We start from the raw sequence: 26,918 nt of genomic DNA on the forward strand, positions 1-26,918 counted from the left end.
CCAACACAAAGCGACTCACTTTAGTCAATTGAGATAGTCATTATGGTTCAAAAGGTTGACAAAATCAAATCAAAAATCAAGTGGAAAAAAAATTGAAGGATGTGTTTTATCCAATGCTCTTGTTTCCCATTGCTCTCATTTTTGTTATTCTTCTTCTTGCATTAAATTCTTATACTCGGTAAGTAAGAAGAGTGTAAGAGGTTCTCCGTTTCCAAAAAGATGTTCGAGAAAGAGAAATGATAATGAACTGTGAGAAAGTTTGAAATTCATATTCAACATAGGAATATTTGATCAAGATTTCCAATTGATTTCAAATCTTCTTGGTCGACAAAAATCAAGTTCTAAGGAAAGATAATAATTCAACAATTATATCGATTTTCAAAATTTAGAACTTCTGAAAAACCTCCAGAACGTTATGATTTTATTGTACTAGTCATAGCAATTTCATAGTAAAGATTAACCATGTTTTTAGGAGGGAAAGACTGTTGTTGGCACTACAGAAAGAAAATCCATCATTTTATAGCATTCCTTTCACTTTCCAATAAAATTCATTTTACTTTCTAACAAAGTTTTGATTTCTCCACAAGTATTACTTCCCTGCTGCCAGTTTTCATTCCAAATGGTGAAGAATCTATTGAAAAATGTAGTTAAACAAGTTATGTGCAGAGTTCAAATGCGAATATTATTAGTCAGGTAAGAGAGGGTTAAGGAAGCTATAATAGTTCGAAATGGTGTTTGTAGGCCATGTATGATAAATACATACGTGCTCAGGAAGGGATTGTCTATAAGAATTGCACTTCAGTCTGAATCAATCTCCTCATCTTTGAGATGAGCCTTGAGAGTTAAGAGCTGAGGTTGCCAATTCTCACTACTCCAGCATGCGTCCACTTCAGGTAACTCGTAGTCATCAGGCCTCAAAGACAGAGGGAATTCTGGAAGATCTGGCAAAGCTTGCAAATGCCTACACCAAAAAACAAGAATTGTCACTGGAGTGGTAGTATTTATTATTTCCAAACCTTACAGAATGCCCATTAACAAAATAATATTATTACACAGTTCCAATGCCCTCCTTGATATGACAAACTTATTACCATGCCCATCTTGCATATATGTCTTAAAATATTTTACTTTCTAAAGAATCGCAAGTACCTTTGTTAATTGATATGTTAATTAACGAAAGAAATGCAAACAATTTTTCTATCCACCTTCTCATTTATTTTAGATCCACTTTAAGGTTCTCATGTTGTACCAGATTGTTTATCATATTGATAGCTACTTAGATGTCACAATTGAGTATGTTGTACGATTGTTTGTCATGTTGTACCAGATTATCTTGGATGTGAAGAGCAAAAGAGAGGAGTACAAATATTACAAGATTGGCCAAGTTAAATACCCATTCTTGTCTTCTTCAAAAAGGTATCTGTACATCTGGGATTTCTTAGACGCCACTTCAGGGATTTTCTTGTACAAGTGCTTCATGACACCCCATGGAGGAGGGACTCTATTAAAAGAAATATTCCAGATGATAAAAGTTCACGTATTAAGCAAAATATGTTGAAATTTTAGAATAAACAAGAAAGACCTGGTGACAGGAGCTGCCAGACAAAAGCTTAAGTTGGCTCTCTTGCTTTCGATTAGGAGCTCATCAGCTGCAAATAGGCAGCAAACTGCACTGATGTGATCGGATGGTTCACTTCCCTTGTCAAGAATATGACTATGGTAATAATATGCTGCTGCCTGATTACACGATCCAAGGTTAAGAGACACAAGCTTGCTAAATGATGTACAAAATAAATCTTGATCGAAAAAGGAATATTTTCAAAAACCTTAGCCTCAAGGAACTTCCATCTAATGAATAGGAGAAGTTTCTTTCCATATGCATCACTGGTGTCACATCTTGACAACCAGTAGTGAGCCTGATGAACAAAAAGTAGAAAATTACAAGAAAATACAGATACAAGTAACTTTTAGCTATATTTGTTTGTCTTTTGCTTTTGACTTGTAACATCAGCAGGCCCTTTGGAGTTTGAGCCATTAATTCTTGCAGGAGGGAAATAGATTAACCAGGACGAAGTTGAACAGTAACAAGTTTATAGTTATGAACATAAGAACATGACACACTGCAATTCATACTAGCCTTCATCAATATTGGAAACCATACAACTTAAGAAAGCAACAAAAACAAGACTATTGCCACTATTCCTTTTGACTTCAGTTAAATATTTGTCTGGATCTTAACTTACTCTTATTTCACTGAATAAACTTCATACCTTTGAGCTTTGCCCTATTAACTTTGACCCAAAAAATTATACAATACATCTGAAAATTTGTGACTGTAAGAAGCACTGACCAACCTAGCAAAGTGTGCATAGCATATGTTATCTAAACTTGACCTACTCATGGTTTTATAAAGCAAGGTAAGCTGCTGCCCAGGCATTTTTGGAAGCCTCCCACTTCGCCAATAGGGTATGCAGTCCCTGTTAAGCGGTTGATTCAAACTGTGGATTAGGTGGGCTGCCTAGGTGGCACATTTGGGCACCTAGTTGGTTTCCTTGGAAAAAAAAAGAGCAATCTAGTGATCGGATTGCTTTGGCCAAAGACTTATGAGTAACAATCCTGACAAGTGGTCATAAGGTATACGTCTCCTAATAAAAGGAGCGGTGAATCCTTTGTTGATTACTCAAATACCTTCGGACACTTCGGCTTATACCGAATCATCCCGAATCCACACCTCCGTAGAGATGCTTGCTTAAAATGTCAAAATATAAGCCTCCATGACCAAGATGACTTGAATACCTCAAGTCGAAGGAAACTTGCACTCGACCTGCAATGAGATCTTCATAGACATTTATAGGACCATATAAAATCTCATAGCAGGTCACTCCCAATGAACTAGTTACCCTTAACCAGCATACATATGTTAACTCTCAACATCCCAATGTTTCCAGCCAGTGAGGATCGGCTGCATGGTAAAATCAAAGAGGCTAACATATGTAGGACCGGTGCATGCGCTAGAAGGGGGTGAATAGCTTGTGTTCGTTCGTTAGTTCTAACAAAAAGACTAGCAATGGAATTAGATAAACCACACAGGACACACGGATTTTACTTGGTTTCTAACCCTCTAGGGTTAGTATGCCCAAGGCTCATGTATGAGAGGCACCCATCCACTAATGATATCATTTTCGAAACTTTTTTGGAGACAGAGAAACTCATCTTATAGTCAAATAATGATAAAAGTAAAGTACAATAAAATAAGACTAAAACAAACAAATACTCTCATGTAGGCTGTTTTAGAAGTCTTGAGCGTAATGCATCCTTCTTGGAGCTTTCTCAGTCGCACAAGCAAGACGTCGTTCACGTTCAGCAACACTACAGGATTAGAGAATTGTAGAAATTAGAGTTCTTTCTTATGGTGCACGTTGAGGGTCTTATAAAGATGCTTCTGGGTGCCCGGATCCTTTTTCGGGCATCGTAGACCGATCCATCCAATCCAGTTCCATCGGTTTTTCTTGAGGCCAAGTCATCTTGATCCAGACGCCTGGACTAACCTTGGACGCCTAGACGGTCTGAGCGCCTGGAGCAAGTTTAACCAAGTTTGACCTGGTTGACTTTGAGCTTAGTTCAGATAGCTTCTGTTTGCTTCTTTTATTCTTTCTCAGTCTTGCTTTCAGCTCCTAGTTCTTGCAAGATTAGCATATACATAAATAAGTAACCTAAGCCTAACTGTAGTCTGTCTGACCTACTAGGCTTAACCTAAGTCTTACCATACAGATGCCAAAAACCTATTAGACTTACCCGTGCCTAACTTCCAGTTAGGACTAGTCACTCGATAAAGTTCGCACATGCCAAACATCCAGTCATCCTTGAACTACTTGGACTTTTCTTTACCTAACCTCCAGTTAGGATTAGTTACTTTATAGACTTTCCACCTGTCCAATCTCACAGATCAGGACTTCCTGCCCAGCTTCACTCACTAGGACTTCCTGCCCAGCCTCACTAGGATTTCCATGAGCCTCCAACTAGGACTTCTTACTTAGCCTCCAACTAGGACTTCTCCTTAGCTGGTCCAACTAACTAGGACTTCTTTGTCTGATCCAACTGACTAGGATTCCTTACTAGTCTTCTGGTCAACTTTGACCTGACTAAACTTTACTCATATCCAAATATTAGGTCTTATTTGAATCAACTCTTGGTCAAATTGATCAAACTTAGATATATTGTCAAACATTGAAGCCCTGGAGGCAGACTGGTGCTCTATGCACCAACAACATATGCTAGTCTCACAGAATTGATAATGTTCAGTCTCATCAATTCATCGACTAAGGAATATTTCAATACATACATAATTATACATATAGAGATACCCACTAATTATGATTTAATCACAATTTCTCTAATGTTATGCGTTGTATTATGGACATCAATAATTGAGTTTAAGATCAAATCAAATATATAGAGAATGTATACTCAAATAGTGATTTTATTTATCCAATAAATAATACAATATCTAAGGCTGCCTTATGACGCCTCTCAACTATAGCATTTGGTTTAATTATAAACTAAATTGATTTAGTTTTAATTAAAAGATGGTTTGATTTTGAACTAACATGGTTTGGTCTTGAACTAAACTTAAGGCTATTGATTTGAATTTTAGGCTAATGAATACGGATTTTTTATTCGTGAATCAAATCCGTTAGAGATCTATAAATAGATCTCTAGATGGAAGAGAGAATTAATGAATTAAAAACCTAAGAGTTAGATTTTCTCTTCTCCTCCTTCCCTTCTTCTTGCCACCGCCCCTCCTCTCTCCCCTTTTGTCCCGCCGTCCAAGACCAAAAGGGGGTTGTGTCAACACCGTCAAAGGACCACTCTGGGACCAAACCTCCATCCTTAATCTATCAGCCAAATCCCTCAATTGTCCAACCACCGCACCAAGGAAGCGAGCCGTGCTGAATAGCCGCCGAACAGCAAGGTGTTGTTTAGCCAGTGCAAGGTTCTTCTTCCTCTACCCTTGGCTATTATTTTAAAAGAGCAATTATTATTGTCGGAACTCTGACGCTATTAGGCCTACTGCCCCCTGTCGGCAGCGAGTCATTCGACCTTCGAACGGTGACTTCATCGCCTCTGTTCAGTTTGTTTTGTATCGTCGGGTTGCTTTGAGCTGTCGGATACCAAATCGAACCATAGGTCCTCTCTTGGATCGCTTTGTCTCCTTCCTTCGACTAGTATCAAAATGGAGACATGACACGTGACTTAGTGAAGTCGTCTCGAGGAGATCTCGACATGGATACGAGTAGAGCAACTTTTCTGAAGGTTGCTAGTTGATGTCATTTCCGCTTCATGTCATCCAACAGGTATAATTTATTTATGCTCTTTTCTATGATTATGTCTGCATGTGTGTATCCTCATGTGTGTTTGATATGCGTGTTGTAATAATTTAGATTATTATGCTTCCGCTGCTTGTTTAGAGAAATAAAATTTTAAAACACGTATAGAGAAATCCAACAGTGGTATCAGAGCCACCGCGTGTTTCGACATAGATCGTAGATCTATGTTTAGCGTGTCGTAGGTTGTCTAAAAGTTATTTTTAAAAATTTTAGGAAATTTTGGATAAGGAAATTATTTCCTAATCTAATATAGAAATTTTTCATGTTTGGAAAAGTTTTCTAATTTATTAGGAAATCCAATTTTAAAAATTATTTCCTAATATGATTAGGAAAAATTAATTTGGAAATTATTTCCTAATTTAAATTAAAATTTTCTGATTTGAAATTATTTCCTAATAAGATATGTAATTAGATTTGAAAATTATTTCCTAATCTAATAAAAGAATTATGATTTATGAAATCAAATTCTTTAACATATTTATTTCCTAAATTAATTTATAACAACGATGACATGACTTGTGTCATAATTTATGCCATGACATATGCATGATTAATATGATTAATGTCATGTTATATGGATATGCCATGATTATGCCATGTAGAAATGCATGTAGATAGTTTTTCTATTTTGCATGTAATTGATGAGACCAAATAAGATAAAAAATCCCTTGTTTAAATTTTAAAGCTTACACCTTCCATTAATATGGTCTAGAATCAGAGTTTAATTTTAAGCATGGGTTGTTGGACTCTCTCCAAGCCCAACTTAAAATTAGACATGTTCAGACCATTGAGATATGATCTCATGATTAATGGGTCGACTTTAACTTAAAGCATTGACTTGTTGGACTCTCTCCAAGGTTAATGTGGATAGGGATGAAGTTGGGTGATATACATATGATGTATATATGTTAATGAGTTAACAACCCGACGTTTATGCAAATATCAATTAGTTGATAGCATAATGTGATAGTTATATATGCATGATATATAATTGGTATACTTGATACCTACCACTAGAAATAAGGATGACTTGTTGGACTCTCTCCAAGGTTGTTCTTATCTATAGTGGATATCAACCCACTTGGAGAAAATCTACCATCTCCCGAATTCAAAGTAAGGGCTCTTGAATTTGATAAGCAAGTGAGACTCCCATTTATGTATGTAAATTATTTGCATTACATAATAAATTCATCTCTCTTATATTTGCTCAATTGTGTATTTCTAGGTTAATAGAATCAGAATGTCTTCTTTAAATTTGCACTCAATTTTGGACACCAATAAACTGACTAGACCGAACTTCTTGGACTGACTTTGAAATATGAGAATTGTTCTCAAGGTTGAGAAGATAGCCTATGTCCTCGAAGAGCCTCTTTCCCCGAGACTAGTTGATGATGCAACATCGGACCAAATGTTGGCCCATCAAAAACATACGACTGATTCTGAGTTTGCCAGTTGCATCATGCTAGCCTCAATGTCTCCTGAATTGCAAAAACAACATGAGCATATGGATGCTTATATGATTGTTTATCATCTTCATGAGTTGTTTGATGAGCAAGCTAAATCCGAACGGTTCGAGGTCACCAAACTTCTCTTTCGCTCAAAGATACAGGAGGGTTCATCTGCGATGCAATTTGTACTAAAGATGAATGACTACATTGAGCGGTTGGGATCACTTGAATTTGTGATGGATCATGAATTAAGTATTGACTTAATTCTACACAGTTTGCCTGATAGCTATTCATAGTTTGTGATGAACTATTAGATGAACCATCTAGAATCCACAATTCCAGAGCTGATCAACATGCTTAAGATAGTGGAGCCATCTGTTAAGAAAGAACAGAAAGTTGTGATGTTGTTTGACACTTTGAAGAAAGGTTCTAAGAAGAGAAAGTCAAAAGATCAAGCTAAGGGAAAGAAAAAGACTAAGAAAGAAGAAGGCACCAAAGGGACCAGTCACCATTGTGGCAAGATGGGACACTGGCGAAGAAACTGCAAGATTTATCTTGAGTCCGTGAAGAAGAAGGCATCTGATGCCCCCATCTGCTTCAGGTATCTTCGTTATTAAATGTCATACTATTTCCTCTGACACTTGGGTATTGGATACTGAGTATGGCTCACATATACATAATGACATACAAGGAATAAGGAATAGTAGAAGACTAGTCAAGGGAGATTCAAATTTGCGAGTTGGCAATGGAGCAAAGGTTGCAGCCAAAGTCATCGAAACTTATTTGTTGAAACTCCCTAGTGGACTTATCTTGTAACTGGATAATTGTTATTATGTTCCTTCTTTAAAAAAGAATATTATTTCTATTTCTTACTTAAATAGAAAAGGCTTCTATTTGACTTTTAATAACAATTATTGTTATATAACTTTGAATGGTGTTCTTTATGGAACTGGAATATTATGCAATGGTATCCGCGCATTAGATATATCAAATGACGTATTCAATATCGAAACGAGCAACAAGCATGCTCGAAAAGACGATCAATTAACATCTTACATGTGGCATTGTCACCTTGACCATATAAGTAAGAAATGCATGTCCGAATTACACAAGTGTAGAATTTTGAAATCATTTGAATTGGATTCATTTGATACATACGATTCATGCTTAAAAGGCAAGATGATTAAGTTACCTTTTAAGGAAAAAGATGAACGAGAGAATGACACATTGGGCCTTATACATATCGATGTATGTGAACCCATGTCAACTCATGCACGAGGAGATTATAGCTACTTCATCACCTTCATCGATGATCACTCGTGATTTGGGTATGTGTATTTATTGAGATACAAGTCTGAAGCCTTTAAAAAATTTAAAGAATTTAGACATGAAGTAGAGAAACAACTTAATAAAAGTATTAAAATATTTGATCGAATCGAGGTGGTGAATATTTAAGCCAAGAGTTTCAAGATTATCTAAGGCACAATGGGATATTATTTCAATGGACTCTACCTTACACGCTACAACATAATGGGATGTCAAAATAACGAAATTTAACTTTATTGGATATGGTTAGGTCAATGATGAATCATACAAGTATTCTCAAATTCTTTTGGAGTTATGCACTTGAGACAATTGTTTACTTGCTAAACAAAGTCCCGACTAAAACAGTCTCTACTACTCCATATGAGATATGGAATGGTAAGAAATCTCATTTATCTTATTTGAAGATATGGGATTATCCTGTATATGTGAAGAGGACTGTATCAAACAAAATAGATGCTAAGTCTGATAAGTGTCTATTTATTAGTTACCCTAAGGAAACTAGGGGTTACCAATTCTATCATCCCTTGGAACAAAAGGTGTTTATTTCAAGGCATGTTGTATTTCTTATAAGTGAATCAAGAGACGTATTGCTCATTGAGGATGAGGAGCCTACTAGTTATGAAGAAGTTCTGAAAAGTTTTAAAAGGAACTCATTATTAAAAGTCATGAAATCAAAAATAAATTCCATGTATGAAAACAAAGTTTGAAATTTGGTGGACCCACCCGAAGGAATAACACCTATTAGATGCAAGTGGGTTTTCAAAAAAAAAACTAACATAGATGGTATTTTGATTACCCACAAAGCAAGATTAATGGCGAAAGACTATCGTCAAAAATATGATATTGACTATGACGAGATATTCTCACCAGTGGCTATGTTTAAATCGATTCAGATACTTCTAGTCATAACAACTCATTACGATTATGAGATATGACAAATGGATGTGAACACAGTTTTCCTTAACAAAAATCTATTTGAGGATGTGCATTTGATACAACTCGAAAGTTTCACATCTATTAACAAAAATAAAATATGCAAGTTTCGATGGAAGCAAGCATTCAGGAGTTAAAATATCCATTTTGATGAGGTAATAAAAAAGTTTAATTTCTCACAAAATCCAGATGAATCCTGCGTGTACATGAAGGTTAGTGGGAGAGCGGTCGTATTCCTAATATTATATGTTGATGACATATTACTTATAGGAAACGATGTATCCGTTCTACAATCTGTTAAAGTTTGGTTGTCAAAAACATTCTCCATGAAAGACATTGGAGAAGCAACATATATCCTTGGATGCCTCTGAACTATTGATAACCACCATTTTGATGTGATATTTTGACTTATATATTCATGCTTTTTTATCTTCTCGTGTGGTAAATTCGCGTGTATATCACATTTCATGAGTTAGATTTATTCTTGGACTTTAATGTAATTTATCTTTAATTTACGGTATTTGCTGCTAATATTTGAATGTGATCTTTGTAGGACATGAGCTGGACCATAGACTCAAGTCGGATCGATCCAAATTGGACTTAATTCTGAGATTAATTAAGAAGATCAAATTTGGATCAATCTGGACCGTTCATCAAGATCAGGAGTGATCTGAATCATCCGTCAAAGATCTGGTCCATCTGAGTCAAGAGAGCATAGATCACCACCGTAGATCTAGATCTGAGCCCTTGGACCAGATTTAGATGGACTTCCACCTTTGGATCAGGGCTGGATTAACTTTAGCCGTTGATTGAGATCTGGATCAAAGGTTAGAAGTGAGTTCAATTACTAGATAATATTAAACCATAAATCCTAAACTACCTTTACTATAGGTTTTCTTACAACATAAATTTATCATTAAGAATTGTATGTTCTATTAGCATTTTTGTTCAATTAGTTGCAATATGAAATAGAATATATTTTATTCTTATTACATGTTTAATATGTTTCTTGCAATATGATATATAATTAAGAATTTATGATTGTAACTTTGAGTGCCTAACCATATCTCCATGTTTTAATAATATTTTAATACCAGGCCGCTTAGGTCCTATTTAGGTGCCTACCTACCGCCTAGAACAGTACTGTTTTTTACCTATTGGTTGTAAAAGCAATCAAAAGTACAATTTTGAAATACAATGGGAAAAAACAACACCGTTGATATTTCCAGGCAAGAATATAAAAACACAAGCGAATTATACTATACATACAAATGGACGATAACAAATAAGTGTAAACACTGTTCCAGCCTTCTCCATTATCTTTAGTTATTGAGGAAATTAGTGGGCAGGCCCAAGAGAACTATTAGATCACATCTCAAAGAAACGTTGACTTTAGTTGTTAATTACCATTATGACAATTGATAATTTTCATATAATATCAGCATGTACAACATTCTGGTTTTGCTCCTAACCTGGGCAAAATAGCTGACTTCCTCACAGGCTAGTCTCCTCTTCACAGACAATGTAACTTTCTCAGACAGTGCCAAACCCAGCTGCATCTCAACACACTGCATTTGACAATAAAAAGATAACTGAACTGGATCTACAAAACTAGATAAGCAGTTAAAGGCTAATCCAGAAACAATCCGAGATTTGATAATTTTGATATTTGGAAATGTTCTGGTTAGTGGATCAAAACTATAGAAAGTGATTAATTAGTTTCCCTATCATATTTAGTTTCTTGCTAAGCAAGAAAACCTCTATATTTCAACTCATAGCTTCTCTCCTATAACTCCAAGAGAAAAATATGGTGGTGTGGTCGAGTAATTTTGGAGGAAAGAATAAACTTTTGACATGTCTCCAATAGGCTCTTCCACTTCTCATCCAGGGAGTGGAACTTCTTTGTTGAATAAAATGCTTGTTTTCATGCCTTTACATATAATCCTATTTGTGACTATTACGAAGTAACTGATTTTGGATTGAAGATATCACTTCTTCAATGACAACGAAATAATTTATTATTCTGACTTTTAGGTTGTCTTACAATAAAAAGGGAAATTACCTAATTTTGTGAATTAATTGATGCACGAATTGTCATAGTGGAACCCAAAAAATAAATATAAGTTATAATCATTTTGGACTCCACTTATCTTTGCATAAAGCTCTGAGTCCTTGAAGTAGCATGTGAATGCAATCTCAATTAAAATTTAGCTCCTGTATATCTCGCTCTTTAGCTAGTGGGGCAAAAGCACTTGTATTGGGATTATTCTAAGTTCTGGCAAATAGCATGAGCAATCCAATCAAGCAGCATTTTACTTGGGAAAAAAGCCTATATTCACTTATGAGATGATTTTAAAGTCATAAAAGTTAGGACAGAACCCATTTAAAGGCAAGCTATAGCAACTAAATCATGACCATTTCCATATTCTCCAGTAAAATTAGATGATCATTTGGATCAAATCTTTGTCAACTGGAAACCAAACTATTTAGCTCATGAGCAATCCAATCAAGCAGCATTTTAAAATTATATTGTTCATGACCATAAAAGTTAGGATAGAACCCATTTGAAGGCAAGGACTTTATCACGATAAAATTAATTTGCACTTCTATTTATGATGATTTTAAATTAATTGGATAAAATTAATGCACTTCATGATGATTAAATTAATTGGCAATCTAGATTTAACTTGTCATTGTTGTGTTTGATGCTTGTGTGTGACTTGATTTAGTTGAACAGATTCAATAGCTAACTTGGATTCACAGGTTTTTTAATTTGAGCTATTACATTTTGGTTTTGAACTCAGAGTTAATAATGCACGTTGAAGTGGATACTAAGGCATGTAGTCCTAGGGTATATGTTTAGCAAAAGTAGATTAAAATATAGCAGAGTAATGTGGTTCTAATTGTAACTATAAGATCTTTGCATGGGGCATACTAAGATCGATTAACTTGATTAATCAAACCAGTAATTAAATTCACCAAATATTTAACTTAGTTATTGACTCAAATGGTAACAATGGTATCAAGGATTTGGGATTTAATCATGTCATGTTTGGAATACAATTCAAGGTTATGTGATTGCTGCTATGATCATCACATAGTTTCAGCCTATAAAAAATAATTCTAATGAATGTCATCGCCCTGTCCAATCCCTTCTACCTATATACATATTATTTATACATCTAGGCCCTTTAAGTGTGTACTATGTACAAATATGTCTCTAATGATTCAAGATATTATCAAAACCTAGCCTCCTACAAATATAGTAGATTCTAGCACCTTTTAAGGACTATATTTTAGGTTTGACAAATGAGGTATGTGTTAGAATTGATGTGGTCATGACCGAATGACTAGAGGGGGGATGAATAGCACTTTGACCTAAAATAAAAATCCTTTCTCTTTCTTTGGTAAAACCAAATACATACATCGGATCTAAACAAAATAAACATAGCAAGAGAAAAATACAAATGCTAACAAATGATTTACATGATTACCTCTAGTTGCTATTTTCTCCTTATTAGAGGTGGAAAAATCTCGTACAAAACAAAAGAAAAACACAAGCATTAACAAATGGTTTATGTGAATAGAAACCTTTGGTTTATACTCCATGACCTACGAACTCTTAAGATGAATTACACTTTGAAAAGCTCACTATTTTTTCTTTACTAAAGGTGGAGAAACTTCATAAAAACCATCTACAAGAGAAGTAAAATAAAGCAACAAAGTAATTGAATATAAAAATAAATTTAGGACTTAGAGGCAGAAACCTTAAGTGCTAAGCAGATAAGACTATAGAAAATAAAAGAATGCTTTGTGAACTGTGGAATGACCAACAAATTATGGCTTTCTACTTCTATTTCAAGCTTCCCTTGCACCTCTGTTTATAGTCACCAATCCATGCTTTGATAAACTTCACCCAGCTATTCCCAACTATTATATTTAATGTCAATCAACTCAATTAATTTGTTAGTCAACTGAATGTAGATCACGAGATCATTATCCACCAATTGTTTTCCAATCAACTGCTAGTTCATCTAGTCAACTCAAATCCATCACAATTGACTCAAATGTTAACTAAGATTCACCCACTAATAGAATATTGTAAAAATGTTAGCTAAGACTTGGTTAGGCAACATATTAACAATTAGATTTGCTCTTCAAATTCAATAGTTGATGAAAGAGTACCTGAGCCAATGCTTGAGAGGAGATAGCTTCCAATATGCCCTCTTGTATGTCCATTGGCAGATTTTTCCTAATTACAAAAATTAAATGTGGTAACAGTCAAAAGCTGCAGTTGCATCATTTGATTGAAGTGATAACAAAAATAAATAAATAAAAACATACATCATTTGATTGCTCAACTATATAGATAAATCTTAACTTGCAAGTTATTAGAAAACAAGATAGTATATCTAGACTTGGGACAGAGGGGGCTGAAGGATCTTATGACTGATATGTTTATTCTAACATGCATATATACCAATATATTTGGAGTAGATTATACTCTATGTCATCAAAAGACTTAGGTAATTCAAGTACAGTCAAGTAAGATATATTAAGGCTAGTTGTTGGAGGAGCATTGTCCTTTATTCATTTCAATCATAAAGCTCTTATTACATATTTTTATATAAACTAGGCATGCCAGCTACCCATGAAATTCTAATGATATGTAGACACAATGTGCAATTTCTTCAATTAATATTTCATCGCCGTGAGACCACGCATACATGTTTTAGGATTTCTCATTTTGCGTATCTAACTTTCATAATACTAAAATCATACAACACATTTCCATTATACCCCTTCTCCTTCTTTCTCATTCAAAAATCCACTACTCTTAATTTACGCTGTCGAATCTAGCTGATGGACCTAGAGAACTCAAAAATTCAAAAGTTTGATATTTTTCAAACTAGAACCCAGGAATCCTATTGTCCTAGGAGTAATAAATTTTATCAAACCCATGCAAGTTTAAAAATTCACTCTCTTAATTTACATTGTCGTATTCAAATCTGAGGGCATAGATACATTAAGGAGGCTTCCAAAAGTACATTGGTTTTGATTTGAAATGATTGGGAGTTTTATAAATCCATCAGTCAATTAGGACAAAACTAGCTGATGGTTCTAGAGAAGTCAAAATTTTAAAAGTCTGATATTTTTCGAACCAGAAGAGTCCTAGAAACTCATTGGTGGTGTTGGTTAGTAAGTATCATTGTTCTACGGCTTATAATGAGCTTGTAACAAATTTTATCAAGCTCTTACAAATTTAAAAATTCACTGCTCTCAATTTACGTCATTGAATTCAAATCTGAGGGCATAGATACATTAACGAGGCTTCCAGGAGGGCATTGATTTTGATTTAAAATGATTTGGAGTCATCTAAGTCTATCAATTAGTTTCAGACAAAACTAGTTGATGCACCTAAAGAAGTCAAAATTTTAAAAGTTTAAGGGGAGTCCTAGAAACTCATTGGTGGTGTTGGTTAGTACATATCATTGTCCTAGGCCTAATATAATAAAATGAGCTTGTCGCTCTCAATTTACGCTATCAAATTTAAATTTGAGGGCATCAAACTACATTAAAGAGGTTTACAGGAGTACATTGATTTTGATTTAAAGTGAAGAATTCTCTAGGTCCTTAATGTATCTATGTCCTCAAATTTAAATTCGACAACGTAAATTGAGAACAGTGAATTTTTAAATGGGAAAGGAGGAGGGGTATAATAGGAATGCGCTGCGCAATTTTGGTATTATGAAAATTAGGTATACAAAATGAGAAATCTTGAAACCTGCATGCGCGGTTCAGTAAAATGCCAAAAAAGTTTCTAGAATTTGCCGAGAGATGGCATAGCAAAGAGAAAATTCCACCTAAAGCTTATGAATGCAACCTCATTTGTGTTGTCATGTGTAATTCTGACGTCATTATGCAATTCCTTCAGTTAACATTTTGCTGATACGAGGCATTAAGATTTAGGAGTTTTTTCTCCAAAAAAAAGAAAGACTTGGGAATTTTCTCAGGGATGGCATAGCAAAGAGAAAATTCATCCTAAAGCTTATGATTGCTACCTTATTTGTGTTGGCAAATGCACCAATATATGGTGAATCACATACTCCAAGCACCCTGAACCCTTGAGTAATAATTCAATGGCAGTACTCTTTGAATCTGTTGAATAATGAATCATAAGGAACCAATGAGTCTGAAAAATTAGGTCTCCTTTACCATAAGTAGCTATAAATAAAATGAAGTACTATACAGTAATTTATTTTATTTTCAAGTTATTGTGAAATAATAAAGAATGGCATACCTTCTGATACTTTAATTTCCAATGAATCAGGATTATCCTTAGACATAAGAATTAAGTTTGCTTCTAAGAAAGACAAGATGGCCTTCATATGCACAACCGAGAGCATTTCATACCAAGCACTTGCAAGGCAAATTACCTAAACGAAATTCAAATTTTACTACAAAAAAGGAACACAAAACTCAATGGATAAGTATCTGTTTTCATACATGTCCATCATCTCCAAGGCTTTTCCACTTGAACTCAACTGATGCCTCAAGCTGGCTTTCTATGAGGTAATGGTTGGTCCAACTAACATCACTGTAGCTAAAATTTAATGAAATAGGAAATACAGGAGAACCATACCAGGTTTTACCAAACCAATAAGAATGGGTAGGTAATCATCAAGAGCTCGATGGGCTTCCAAAACGTTAGATATTGATGAAAAAGCTGACAAATCAGAGTTAGTAAACAGGAAAAAAAATCAACAAATACTAGTCGGGAATGTGAGTTTAAGATTGCGTACAACTCTCTTTCACCAATGATACTATTCGCCGACGAAGTGTAGAGAGTTTTTCAAGAGCATCCGGAGGCACTAATCCTCGAAGAGGGCGAACCAGATCCACGTCCACAGGTATCCAGAAAACTGGGACGAATACCGCAACCTCATCGATGCTGATATTCTTCTTCTTCCTCCTTCCCACGGAGTACCTCTTTGGAATGGACGAAGCGCAACCCATTCTTCTTCAGGATTAGGTAATTTGCCCCGAACATCCTGAAATAATCACGAAATCAATGAATATGTATGAGACAGTAGCGCACGCAAGAAGAAAGAGGAAGGCGCAGGCGAGCACATGGAGGAGGTGGAGGAGGAGGAGAAGAAGATCTCTCTCGTTCTCTGCATGGAGATCCATCGCGATTCTCGAGAGTGCCTCACATGGCGACGCCGGAGGAGCAGCAGAGAGGTCGGCAATTTTTATTTTTATTTTCCTTTTCATGGCGAAGAGTAGTAACGAAGCTCCAACCAAGTAGAGGGCGGAAGAACCATCCGCATCGGCTTGGTCGGCCTCGCTCGAAACAGAGTCCGACCGGGTTTGCTTGAACCCGATCGTAATTGTAGTATTTATTAAAGTACAAGCAATATAAATAACTACAAATCGACTCAAGTTTTTTTTTATGTTGCTAATTTAATGTTTCTCCACAATTTTAATTATTAATGATTAATTGATTAATTAAGCATTCTACAAAATAAAAATATTTTATAAGTTTTTATTCAATCATGAGTTGATTATCCAATTGACTAAGCCTCTAAGTCAATTATTTCTAAGGTTGAATTTGCTTCTAAATATAATCCATTCATTCTCTAGTGTACTGTTGAAACTTTATCTTGGCAAGTACTCTTTGACTTATCTAACTTTTCACATGTCAAATATTCAATTATTATCGACTTATTTGAACTTTCATTATTGCACCTCTAACATATGTCAAACATTCTTACACTTATACACTTGACACACATTTGAAATTGATAATTATTTCCTTGACTTATAATTTACTCAAACTTTAAAACCACGTAATTAGAGTTATGATTGCATCGATACAACTTAAGTAAGACATGATTATTAATATAATCATAGTTGACTAGAATTAAATCTAGTTAATTAAAGAGTTAAGTCAAGCAAGGAATCAACTTGAGCTAAGTAGTAGTAAATAATGTTGGTTATTTTGACTCTATAGGCCCTGGAGCAACCAAGTGGTCTATATATTTGGAAGTTTAAAAAATTATCACCACTATGATTCCATGTCATCCAGGACTCTATGTCTCTTTCAAAATACTTAATGATGATAGAGTTTTTGGAAAGTATTTTTCATGCTATAAATTTGATCCTTGGTACCTGCTTCAAATTGACTTATTCGAGAGCGAAATTACACCATCTAACTTTTGTGTGGAGCAAATAAAATGTTCTAGTTCATGGCTGAATCAACTAAGCAGTTGACTAATGGAAAGATGCAATCAACACATACAATACAATAACAAGAAAGATGAGGTAGAGTTGTTAATGTAACAAAGCTACTTTCAACAATCGAATGGCAAGGGTTATAGTGGTTGAGTCGACTAATGATGGGTTTTAATGACTAATGAGTGGTTCAATCAATTGATTAACCACGTATTAGTTGAACAACAATTAAAGAACGAATTAGATGAAGGTTGTAAACTAAAGCAAGGTGGAGACTTGAAGGTCGACAAAAATATAATTGATTAAATGTTATTAGAGCTATATATTTTCTTATATTCTTAAACCTTTTCTTATATTCTTATTAATTATTTTTAAAATAAAATTTTAATGTATTATAAATCTGTCAATCTTAAATATTCCATATCATATTATTTTTATTATAATTTAGCAATCTAAAATTCTATTAATAAATTAAAATATTAATATTGATGGTATTCGGAGTTATTCCTGAGTACTGACTTCACTTCCAGATGAACCAGTCTCCTTTCCGAATTTGCTCCAGTATTTGACTTTCGTCCTATGACTTTCCACTTGGATTCGTGAGCTACAATTTTTAGGATGCTATAGTATACCTATGAAGATATAGTCGAGGAAGTCATTCAGAGTATGTTCTCTCAAGCACTATATTTATTCAATGATTTTTCATTCGGATTCGAAAAATTCAAAAACTCGACCTTAACTTTCGAAAATTCTCAATTGCCTGACAACCTCCAATAACTTGCTTAACGATGTCAGAGGTAAAGTCCAACAGTTGTCGCCCCTAGTGCAGCCTATGGACATTGTCTCGCTCGTGTGGCAGCTCACGTGGAGATTCTCTTCCGTTGGTTATATATAAGGATCAACAGAGGTAAACGAAGGAGGATGATTTTCTTCCCATATGTGGAGACAACTTTTCTATATTATGCATTAACTCTCTCTCTTTCTTTTTCTCTCGCATCTTTGTGAATCCTTTCTTTTCGATCCGATTCTGATTTGAACATCGAAGTGGTTGTGTCGATAACATCAGCCAACCCTAACATTACATCTCTTCACAGCCATTGGAACTTGGCCGGCTAGGAGGCTACGGTAGCCTCGACTTGAAAGACGTTCAAGAGTAGAGGAACTCGAGCAAACAAAAAAGGACATCATCAAATAATATTATTATTATTGTCAAATTATTTTCTTCTTAAATGGCATATTTCCTTTTATGATTAATAGAAGAAACTAGACTTCTAAATCAATACAAAAGTCATATTTGACATGGGCTGATTTGATATGTTATGGGATATTGGCATCCTCGTGGGAGTGGGCCTTTTTTGCAACATAAGTAGAAATGGAGGTAGTAGATGAAAGCTATCAGGCATTTTTAGTAAATAAAAAGAAATTATTTCATTTCTTTTTTTGCCCTCTCACTTTAATAAAAAATAAAATCTATTTTTTCAACAATCTATTTATAATTGATTCCATAATTATGTGAAAAAATAAATCAAAAAATTATATCTCAATAAATTTCATTAAAATTCAACTTTATCCATTTTGCAATAAACATACATTACAGCTAATTAATTTAATCATGCCCTCTCTCATGTGGCCTCTATATAATTTGTAATATTTCAAAATTTATAACTTAGTTATCAGCCTTTCACAGACAACGAGATGGCTGTGTTCACAAAACTAAGCATGTAATTATTATAGTCTTCCTGCGCAGTAAATGCCACGTGGATACGACATGCAGTCGATCCACTGTGGCGGAAGCAGATATATGTGGGCCCCAGCCCCCGGAGGCTACATCATTGATATGGGTGCCGTGCCCATGGCTGAGCTGACTTCGTGTGCACGTGAAGCGTCCTCCTCTTTTTTTTTTCTTAAATTTTTTTATGAAAAATAATTAAGATAACAATAAAATAAGAAAGAAATTCCTTTTAACAATTTTGTAAATAATTATCCGTATCGTTTTTATCCCAAAGGCATAATACATATTTACTCCATTAAAATAATTATTATATTAATACGACGGCGACGCATATCAACCGCCCCAGCTAATTCGAGCACCTCGAAGCCCGGATTAGCATTGTCATTAGCCAACCTCCACGTAATCATTCCCGCATAATCGTTAATCACGGACACTAAACTCGTACCTAATCGCGCCGCCGCGCTCGGCTCGGCTTTGCTTCCGTTAACCAAACCGGTACCATTCCACTAACGCCCGCCGCGGACCCCGTTCTCACGCGGCCCGCGTGAACGGGACCGGCGTAATGACGAACCCGTTCAGCCCAAAACCGAACGCGCCAGGCTCTCTCACCTACTTTTCTACCGATCGATATACGAGGCAAAGGAGCCCAGAGCGGGGCCCACTTTCTTCCAATGAGAAGCAGGTGCGTACGGCGCGTAGGCCGAGAAAGAGTACGGCGAAAGTTTTCCCCCTTGATAGTTCCTGACCTTTGATTTAACCCGGTCCACGTCCACTGAGGACGGGTTAAATTCTAACCCGGAGTAACGTTTGGGTTGGGAGTGGGACCAGGTCCGTGATTTGCAATGATGCGGGCCCACACTGGCTTAGCCAGGCCAGGGCGGGAGAGCTGCCGGCCAAGGGAGAGGCAGGCGTGGGCCCACTCTGCTGGGCCTGCCTCGGGGCCGCCACCAACCTCAATTATTTTCATTGTCTAATAGAAATAATATAAATTATTATTATTATCAGTTTTACTCGTCAAGTACCCATCTTACACCCGCCATCCAACTCCACCATCTACCCCCGGGTTTACCGGGTTACCCACGGCTCGATGGACGGCCCAAATGTCGTCGCCATTTCCATCCTCGTCGTTGCTCGTGACGCTTCGGCTGCCACGCGGTACATTCTAGTTCCCTGCTACGCCGTCGGCCGGCACGACCTAATCCCGAGCCAACTGCATCAGGAATCGAGACAAACAAACAGCGAACAGCATTCACGAGGTACAGCTGGCTGAAGGACAGCGCGACGTGTGGTTTGTTCGACGGGATGCTGTTGGGACGGACACAGCTAGATCCCAGGCCGGGAGGAGGGAAGCCGTTACTGCGGACGACTAACGCACCGAAACGTGGCTACGGGCGTGCGTTACGGAATGATCACGGACTTGCTCGACGTGGTGTAATCACCGGACAGTAACAACACCGCTCCATTATGACACTATAGCGTGGTCAGCCGTCAGAATACGCGGTCGTAAAGTGTCCAACTAGGAGGGCGGGACCACCGGAGCACTGCTATCGAATTAAACATAAAGGTTGCCTGATTTATTATAATATTTAGGTGGGGGCGGAAAAAAAAGGTTTTATTATTATTATTATTTTTATTTTAATTTTGGATTGGCTGTCCGTTAATAGCACGACATGGGCGCTCTCCGGACGCGAAACGGGAAAGGGTCACCGGCTCTGCGTTTTAGAACCGCTGGTTCCGTTAACGGCGTTAAGAAGATCTTCCGGGCGAGCCGGGCCTGGATGCCAGCCGACCGTGGTTGGAATGATTACCATGGGAGTTTGACCCGAGTTAAGCCGCAGTTGGGATCTCGCCCAGAGTGTGCTCGGTGCGGTATCTTCGAATGGCAATGTTTATCTTTTCATACTGTAGATCTCCTCCGACAATCTGCGTCTGCAAGTTTGGCGGAGGCTGTGCGACCTGGATGGGATCCAATAACGCTGCCAGGGTCGACGACAGTACGTAGTCTCCTCTTTCCTCACATTTCTTCCGCTCCTCTTCGCTCAAAAGAAGAAGGAAAACAAGGCGGGGGTGATAACTGAGAGAGAGTGAGAGAGAGAGAGAGAGAGAGGGAGGGAGGGCGTCGGAGGTTGAGAAGTGATCAGGGGAGCTGATGCTCTGAGAATTGGTTAATGGATTCGGTTTAGGGTTTATGATGGGTTATTTTGATTGGATCGGCGGTGGGTAGGGAAGTCGTGGAGCTGCGGCGGTTTCCGAGGTATGATGGCGTCGTCGGAGGTGTCGGTTAAGGGTAGCTGTGGAGGACAAGTGCAGAGCTTCTCGTCAGGGTGTAGTGAGCCGCATGAGGGCGCAGCAACGACCGGCGGCTTTGCTGATGCGAATGAAAGCTTGGGCTTTGCCAATGACTCTCTTAGCGTTAAAGGTATGTTTCATCGCCGATCTGAGTCAGTGTTCGATGAAATTTCGTCTGGTTTTGATTTTGTTTTGTTTCTGTAACAGAATCGGAGGACGCTCTGTACACCGAGTTATGGCTTGCTTGCGCCGGTCCTTTGGTGACGATTCCTAGAGTTGGGGAGAAAGTCTTTTACTTCCCTCAGGGGCATATTGAGCAGGTGCCAAGCGAAATATCCAAGGGACTCCATAATTTGCTAAAATGTCTTCTAAATTTCCAATTCCTAGGATTTCTTCTTTTGGTCCTCTAGGATTACTCTCATTGTCGTCAAGGTTCTTGTGCTTATTATTTGCTCGTCTACGGCCGCGTTTTAGGTGGAAGCGTCCACAAATCAGGTTTCTGACCGGCAGATGCCGCTTTACAACCTGCCATGGAAGATCCTTTGCCGTGTGATGAATGTTCAACTGAAGGTGGTCTTGTGAAATTCTGGTTTTTTTTTTTTTTGTTTTCAGCGAGAGAACTAAGAACTTGTTTCTTTTCTTTTGATTAATCTCAGAATTGTGGTTTATCTTGACAGGCTGAACGAGATACTGACGAGGTATATGCTCAGGTGACATTGCTCCCAGATAAGGTAGATTTTGAAAACACGCACATTTGCCTGTTCATGGATCGTTCGCTATGTGTTTTTGTTGAAGCCTATGAAGATAAAGTTGGGTATATTTTTGTTAATGTATTTTATGAACGTTACATCAGCAAGACGAGAACACAGTAGAGAAGGAAGCCGATCCCTCTCCAAAGCCCCAGCCTCATGTGTATTCTTTCTGCAAAACACTGACCGCATCCGATACTAGCACACATGGTGGGTTCTCTGTGCTACGACGTCATGCGGATGAGTGCCTCCCTCCCCTGGTAAGATTTGAAGTTGTGCTTATTCATGCTCTTCTTATTTGTTTCGCTTTCTCTTTATTATTTGGTTGGTGATCAGGACATGAGCCGGCAGCCACCAAGTCAAGAGCTGGTGGCAAAGGATTTGCATGGAGTGGAGTGGCGTTTCCGCCACATCTTTCGTGGTAAATATAAGTTAATAGCTTATATGTTTTGTTGCAGATGAAGTTTGATATGAACTTTATTTTGTTGAGTTGCTGATAATGTTTGTATAGATTTAGGGATGTGGCTCGTTTGCATTTGATTTTTAACTAGGCTCAAGGGCTTTTTTTTTTTTTTTTTTGCCAAAAGAGTCATTTTTTGCATGTCAAGGTTACAGTAATTCTCATTTGAGTATTTGTGGACTAGAATATTGTTGTCTTGGTGAAGTTCCATTTGTCATAATTTGTGTTTCTTTCTCATCCATTTCTTTTGGTGATCCGTAACGAGATTGCTAAAGCATTGTCTTATGTTGACACGCACACTAAAAAGCTAGATGCGTTGATATTACTTGTCTGCCTAATAACCTTCTCTGTTGTTGTTTCCTTTTGTTTTACTCTTGTGCTGGTTACCTTGCTCACTTCATAATCTGCTTAATGTTGCATGAAATAGGTCAACCACGTAGGCATTTACTTCAAAGTGGATGGAGTGTTTTTGTTAGCTCGAAGAGGCTTGTTGCTGGAGATGCCTTTATATTTCTAAGGTTAGTCGGTATCTATCTCTATTCATCACTTTTGATCCAATTTTGATATACTTCAAGCAATGGCCCTTTCCTAATTAACAGAGGAGATAATGGGGAACTTCGTGTTGGAGTGAGACGTGCAATGCGACAGCTGGCCAATGTTCCATCATCAGTTATATCAAGTCACAGTATGCACCTGGGCGTTCTTGCAACAGCTTGGCATGCTGTCAACACAGGCACCATGTTTACAGTTTACTACAAACCGAGGTGTTTGACCTATATGATCCTATTGTAGTATACTATGAACCCTAGGGAAATTGACATAGGTTCACTACTTTATTTGTTAGTCTTGAAATTACTATGATTTTTCAAACTAAAACTAGTAACCATAATTTAGTTATTTGATTTTTTATTTAGACATTTGTTAATTATTCTAACAGGACTAGTCCATCAGAATTTATTGTTTCATTTGATCAATATATGGAATCTATTAAGAGCAACCATTCTATTGGGATGAGGTTCAAAATGAGATTTGAAGGTGAAGAGGCACCAGAGCAAAGGTATGGAAGTCATACAACTTAGGGATTCCACAAGTATATTATAGAAATTATTGCTCTAGATGTATAAGATCTTCTGATCTGTGGAATTTTGGATGCATAAAAGGTTCACTGGAACTATTGTTGGGATAAGCGATGCTGATGCTGACAGATGGCCTGCTTCAAAATGGAAATGCCTCAAGGTACCTTGTTAGTTATAATTGCTATTATTCCTCAAGCTAGATTGAATGATACCATGCTTCAATTTGTAGGTGCGGTGGGATGAGACATCTTCTATTCCTCGCCCTGAGAGGGTTTCTCCATGGAAAATTGAACCTGCTCTTACACCACCTCCTCTTAATCCTCTACAAATGTCTCGTCCAAAAAAGCCACGAAATTCTACCTTTCCCTATTCACATGACACTTCTCTAAAAAAAGAAGGTATTATGCCTTGTACATAATTACTGCACTTGGCATGATTTAGTTTAGCTTCAAACTATCGATATTATCATTTTTCTTCAGGCACTTCTAAAATCACTGCAGACCCTTCCCAATCACATGGAGCACCAAGGGTCTTGCAAGGTCAAGAAGGAATGACCTTGAAAAGTGCCTTTGCTGATGTTAAGGAGTCAAATAAAGCTCCAGAATACATGATGTGGTCAACATATGAGGGAGAGAAAAATGATGTTTCTTCTCAGGGAAGATTTGGGTCAGACAGCTTAATGCATGTAAACAAGCATGAGCAAACATGTTCAGTATTCCAGCCTCTTGATTCAAGTGGCTTTCCATCATTTTATGAGCAGGCTTCAAGTGATAAAAATCTTTTAAAGACTCAATTTCAAGATCGAGAGGCCAAACATGACTATTCACCTGGATTATGGTCTTTGATGCCTCCAAATTCAGATTTTAGTATGCTTGAATGTAATTTGAAGGCAAGTGCACAAGTTGCTGAAGTGTCCCACCAGAAAGCTGGAATTTCCAGATATGACATGCAGGGTGGGTTTTCCAAACATCATGGTTCTGTTGGTGATCAATATTCACCTAACTGGCTGGAAAGTTTATTGCCGGATTCTCAAGTTGATAACCGGCTTCTACATAGGGTCATCAAGCCTCAACCTATGATTCTGTCACAACATGAGGTAACAAAGCCCCAAGGAACTAGAGGTTATAAGCTATTTGGATTTAATCTAAACAGCAGTCTACTGACATCTGAATCAGTTGCACCACAGATAAGTCAGCTGATATTCTGTTGCCACATGCCCATCCTCCTGCAGCTTTTCCCCTGTCATTGGGCTTAAGGTTAATAAGCAATTGGAGTTGCCCAATACAGAAAAATTTATTGGTAATTCATTGACAAATGGCATCCCAGAGAAATTGGTACCAGTTTGTCCACAGGCTTTTAAAGATAACCAAGACAAAGTGCAAGGTGGTTCAACTAGGAGTTGCACAAAGGTTTCTTTCTTTACTTTTTGGGTTCTTTCTTTATTTTTTGTCATTCCTTCCCTTTGATTTTGTTTACTGTGCCAGTGTTTTTTTGACTTATTTAGTTTTTATGAATTTATTTTGCCTTGGAATTGTCATGTAGTTGAGGCTCAAAGGGATGATGTTTGAAAAGATATTTTCTTTGTTTATTCTTATTTTCAACCATAGAGATTAGGTTCCCCTTTCTTTTCTTATCATGTATATTAAAGTAATTTCATTACTAGAACATTTTACATCTGTTTTCATTAGAATCCTTGATCAATTTAAACCAAGATAAAGTAATTTGTTTTTACTGAACATTTTATTCTATTTTTTGGTCTGATGACTGGTGGAGAATTTGTGTACTCGACCTGAAGGGAAAGTTTATATGAGGTCATGTATGAAACTATTGAAGTTAATATGTTGTATCATTACTACATCCTACAAAGTAATCCTAACATATGTTATGGCTAGCTCTATGTGTCTTTGGGCAATTGTGGAATCACAAATGCCTGGAAGATCAACCTCCATTATTATAGTGTTAGAGAAGAGTCTGACCACTGAGATATTGATCAGGTGCATAAGCAAGGTATTGCTCTTGGCAGATCTGTTGATCTCACCAAGTTTAATGGTTATGAAGAACTTGTTGCAGAACTCGATCGAATGTTCGATTTTGAGGGTGCATTAGTGTCTGCCAACAAAACTTGGCTGGTTGTGTACACTGACAATGAAGGTGATATGATGCTTGTTGGAGATGATCCCTGGAAGTAAGTGTATTTTAACTCTGTTCTGCTTTTGTGGCAGAGATTTTACTGCTGACTAAGCTGATTTGATTTCCATTTCAGTGAATTTTGCAATATGGTCCGGAAGATCTTCATCTATACTCACGAGGAAGTCCAGAAGATGAACCCTGGAACATCAAATTCTCGAGTCGAAGACCATCCATCTGCTTCTGATGAAAGAATACCTGGTGAAGGAACAAAGGAACCTGCGGCTACTGCTAATCCTGAAAATTCTAGGGGCTGTCCTGGAAGTGATATGGTTTGTGTTTCCTGAACTTGATCTGTCACCATTTCAAATCATTTACTCATATTAAGACCTAATTCATGATTATTCCCATGCCTGATTCCCTTCATGCTATACGCTTCTAGCTAAAATTGAGGTACAGTAAAGTTATTTGCTGTCTTCATCCTTCAACTTCAGTTTGCTACTAGAAAGTAAAAAAGAAAGCCTAGTGACCAATGATCATGTATCTTCATTTCACAAAAATAAGTTTGGATCATATAGTTTATTTTTAGTGTCCTTTTTGTTTACTGATTATTACAATGCAAGCGGCTTATTCTTTAATCTGTTTCATGGTGCAGGCTTTTTGAAGAAGTTAAGCAAAAAGGAATACTCAATGTTGAAATCTTTTTTTGTGGTGAGTACCAACTTATGAGATACTGTGTGCTTTGTTGGTAAGTCCCCCATCATCCTGCCGATGCTTGTTTGTCCCCAGGCTGGGACATGGAACTTAACTTATTCTACAGTTTTGTTGGTATTGTAGTCTGGCTTACAAAGTCCCTTGTGGTATATATATACTACTGAATAGCTAAGTTAGTTCTTAAACTATGTATGCACCCTCCATGTAAATATTCATCTGTTAATTGTATTTAGTATCTTTAACTCATTTCCCGTTCTTTGTTCCTCGTGCGTCATGAATTTTTTGTATTTTTGAAATGAATTTTGAGTTGCTGAAGATCTTTTTGCTCAATTAAAATCACAAAGAAAATAGACTTAAAGTTCCAGCTCCTGTTTGTATTATTTGAACTTCAAATTCTGGTGAATACTGGGGTTTTGTATGGGCAGTCAACCTATTTTTCTGC

General features: G+C 36.9%; 2 protein-coding genes across 2 annotated transcripts; one reads left to right on the forward strand and one right to left on the reverse strand.

Annotated features, from left to right (window-relative positions):
• Positions 1-619: 619 nt before the first annotated feature.
• Positions 620-16,338, reverse strand: LOC141811723 (uncharacterized). The gene is made up of 12 exons (XM_074699767.1): positions 16,226-16,338; positions 15,898-16,146; positions 15,738-15,821; positions 15,602-15,660; positions 15,396-15,531; positions 15,157-15,253; positions 13,280-13,346; positions 10,567-10,662; positions 1,827-1,916; positions 1,583-1,737; positions 1,394-1,501; positions 620-961 (listed from the first exon to the last, which is right to left on the reverse strand). Exons 2-12 carry the CDS (start codon positions 16,109-16,111, stop codon positions 799-801), a joined length of 1,269 nt encoding a protein of 422 aa, XP_074555868.1. The 5' UTR covers positions 16,112-16,146; positions 16,226-16,338; the 3' UTR covers positions 620-798.
• A 4,626-nt stretch (positions 16,339-20,964) lies between these two features.
• On the forward strand, positions 20,965-26,722 carry LOC141811768 (auxin response factor 2A-like). Its single transcript, XM_074699817.1, is given in 17 exon segments — positions 20,965-21,480; positions 21,558-21,670; positions 21,825-21,920; positions 22,028-22,081; positions 22,204-22,359; positions 22,436-22,520; positions 22,987-23,077; positions 23,159-23,323; positions 23,497-23,616; positions 23,720-23,795; positions 23,865-24,033; positions 24,115-24,819; positions 24,822-24,872; positions 24,875-25,044; positions 25,630-25,820; positions 25,899-26,094; positions 26,418-26,722. Coding segments are annotated over 17 exon segments (2,610 nt in total). The 5' UTR covers positions 20,965-21,317; the 3' UTR covers positions 26,427-26,722.
• Positions 26,723-26,918: the final 196 nt, after the last annotated feature.

This window comes from Curcuma longa, chromosome 17 (genome assembly GCF_044706935.1).
Source record: "Curcuma longa cultivar G26 ecotype Majalengka, Jawa Barat chromosome 17, ITB_CL_G26_1.1, whole genome shotgun sequence".
Classification (NCBI taxonomy): domain Eukaryota; kingdom Viridiplantae; phylum Streptophyta; class Magnoliopsida; order Zingiberales; family Zingiberaceae; genus Curcuma; species Curcuma longa.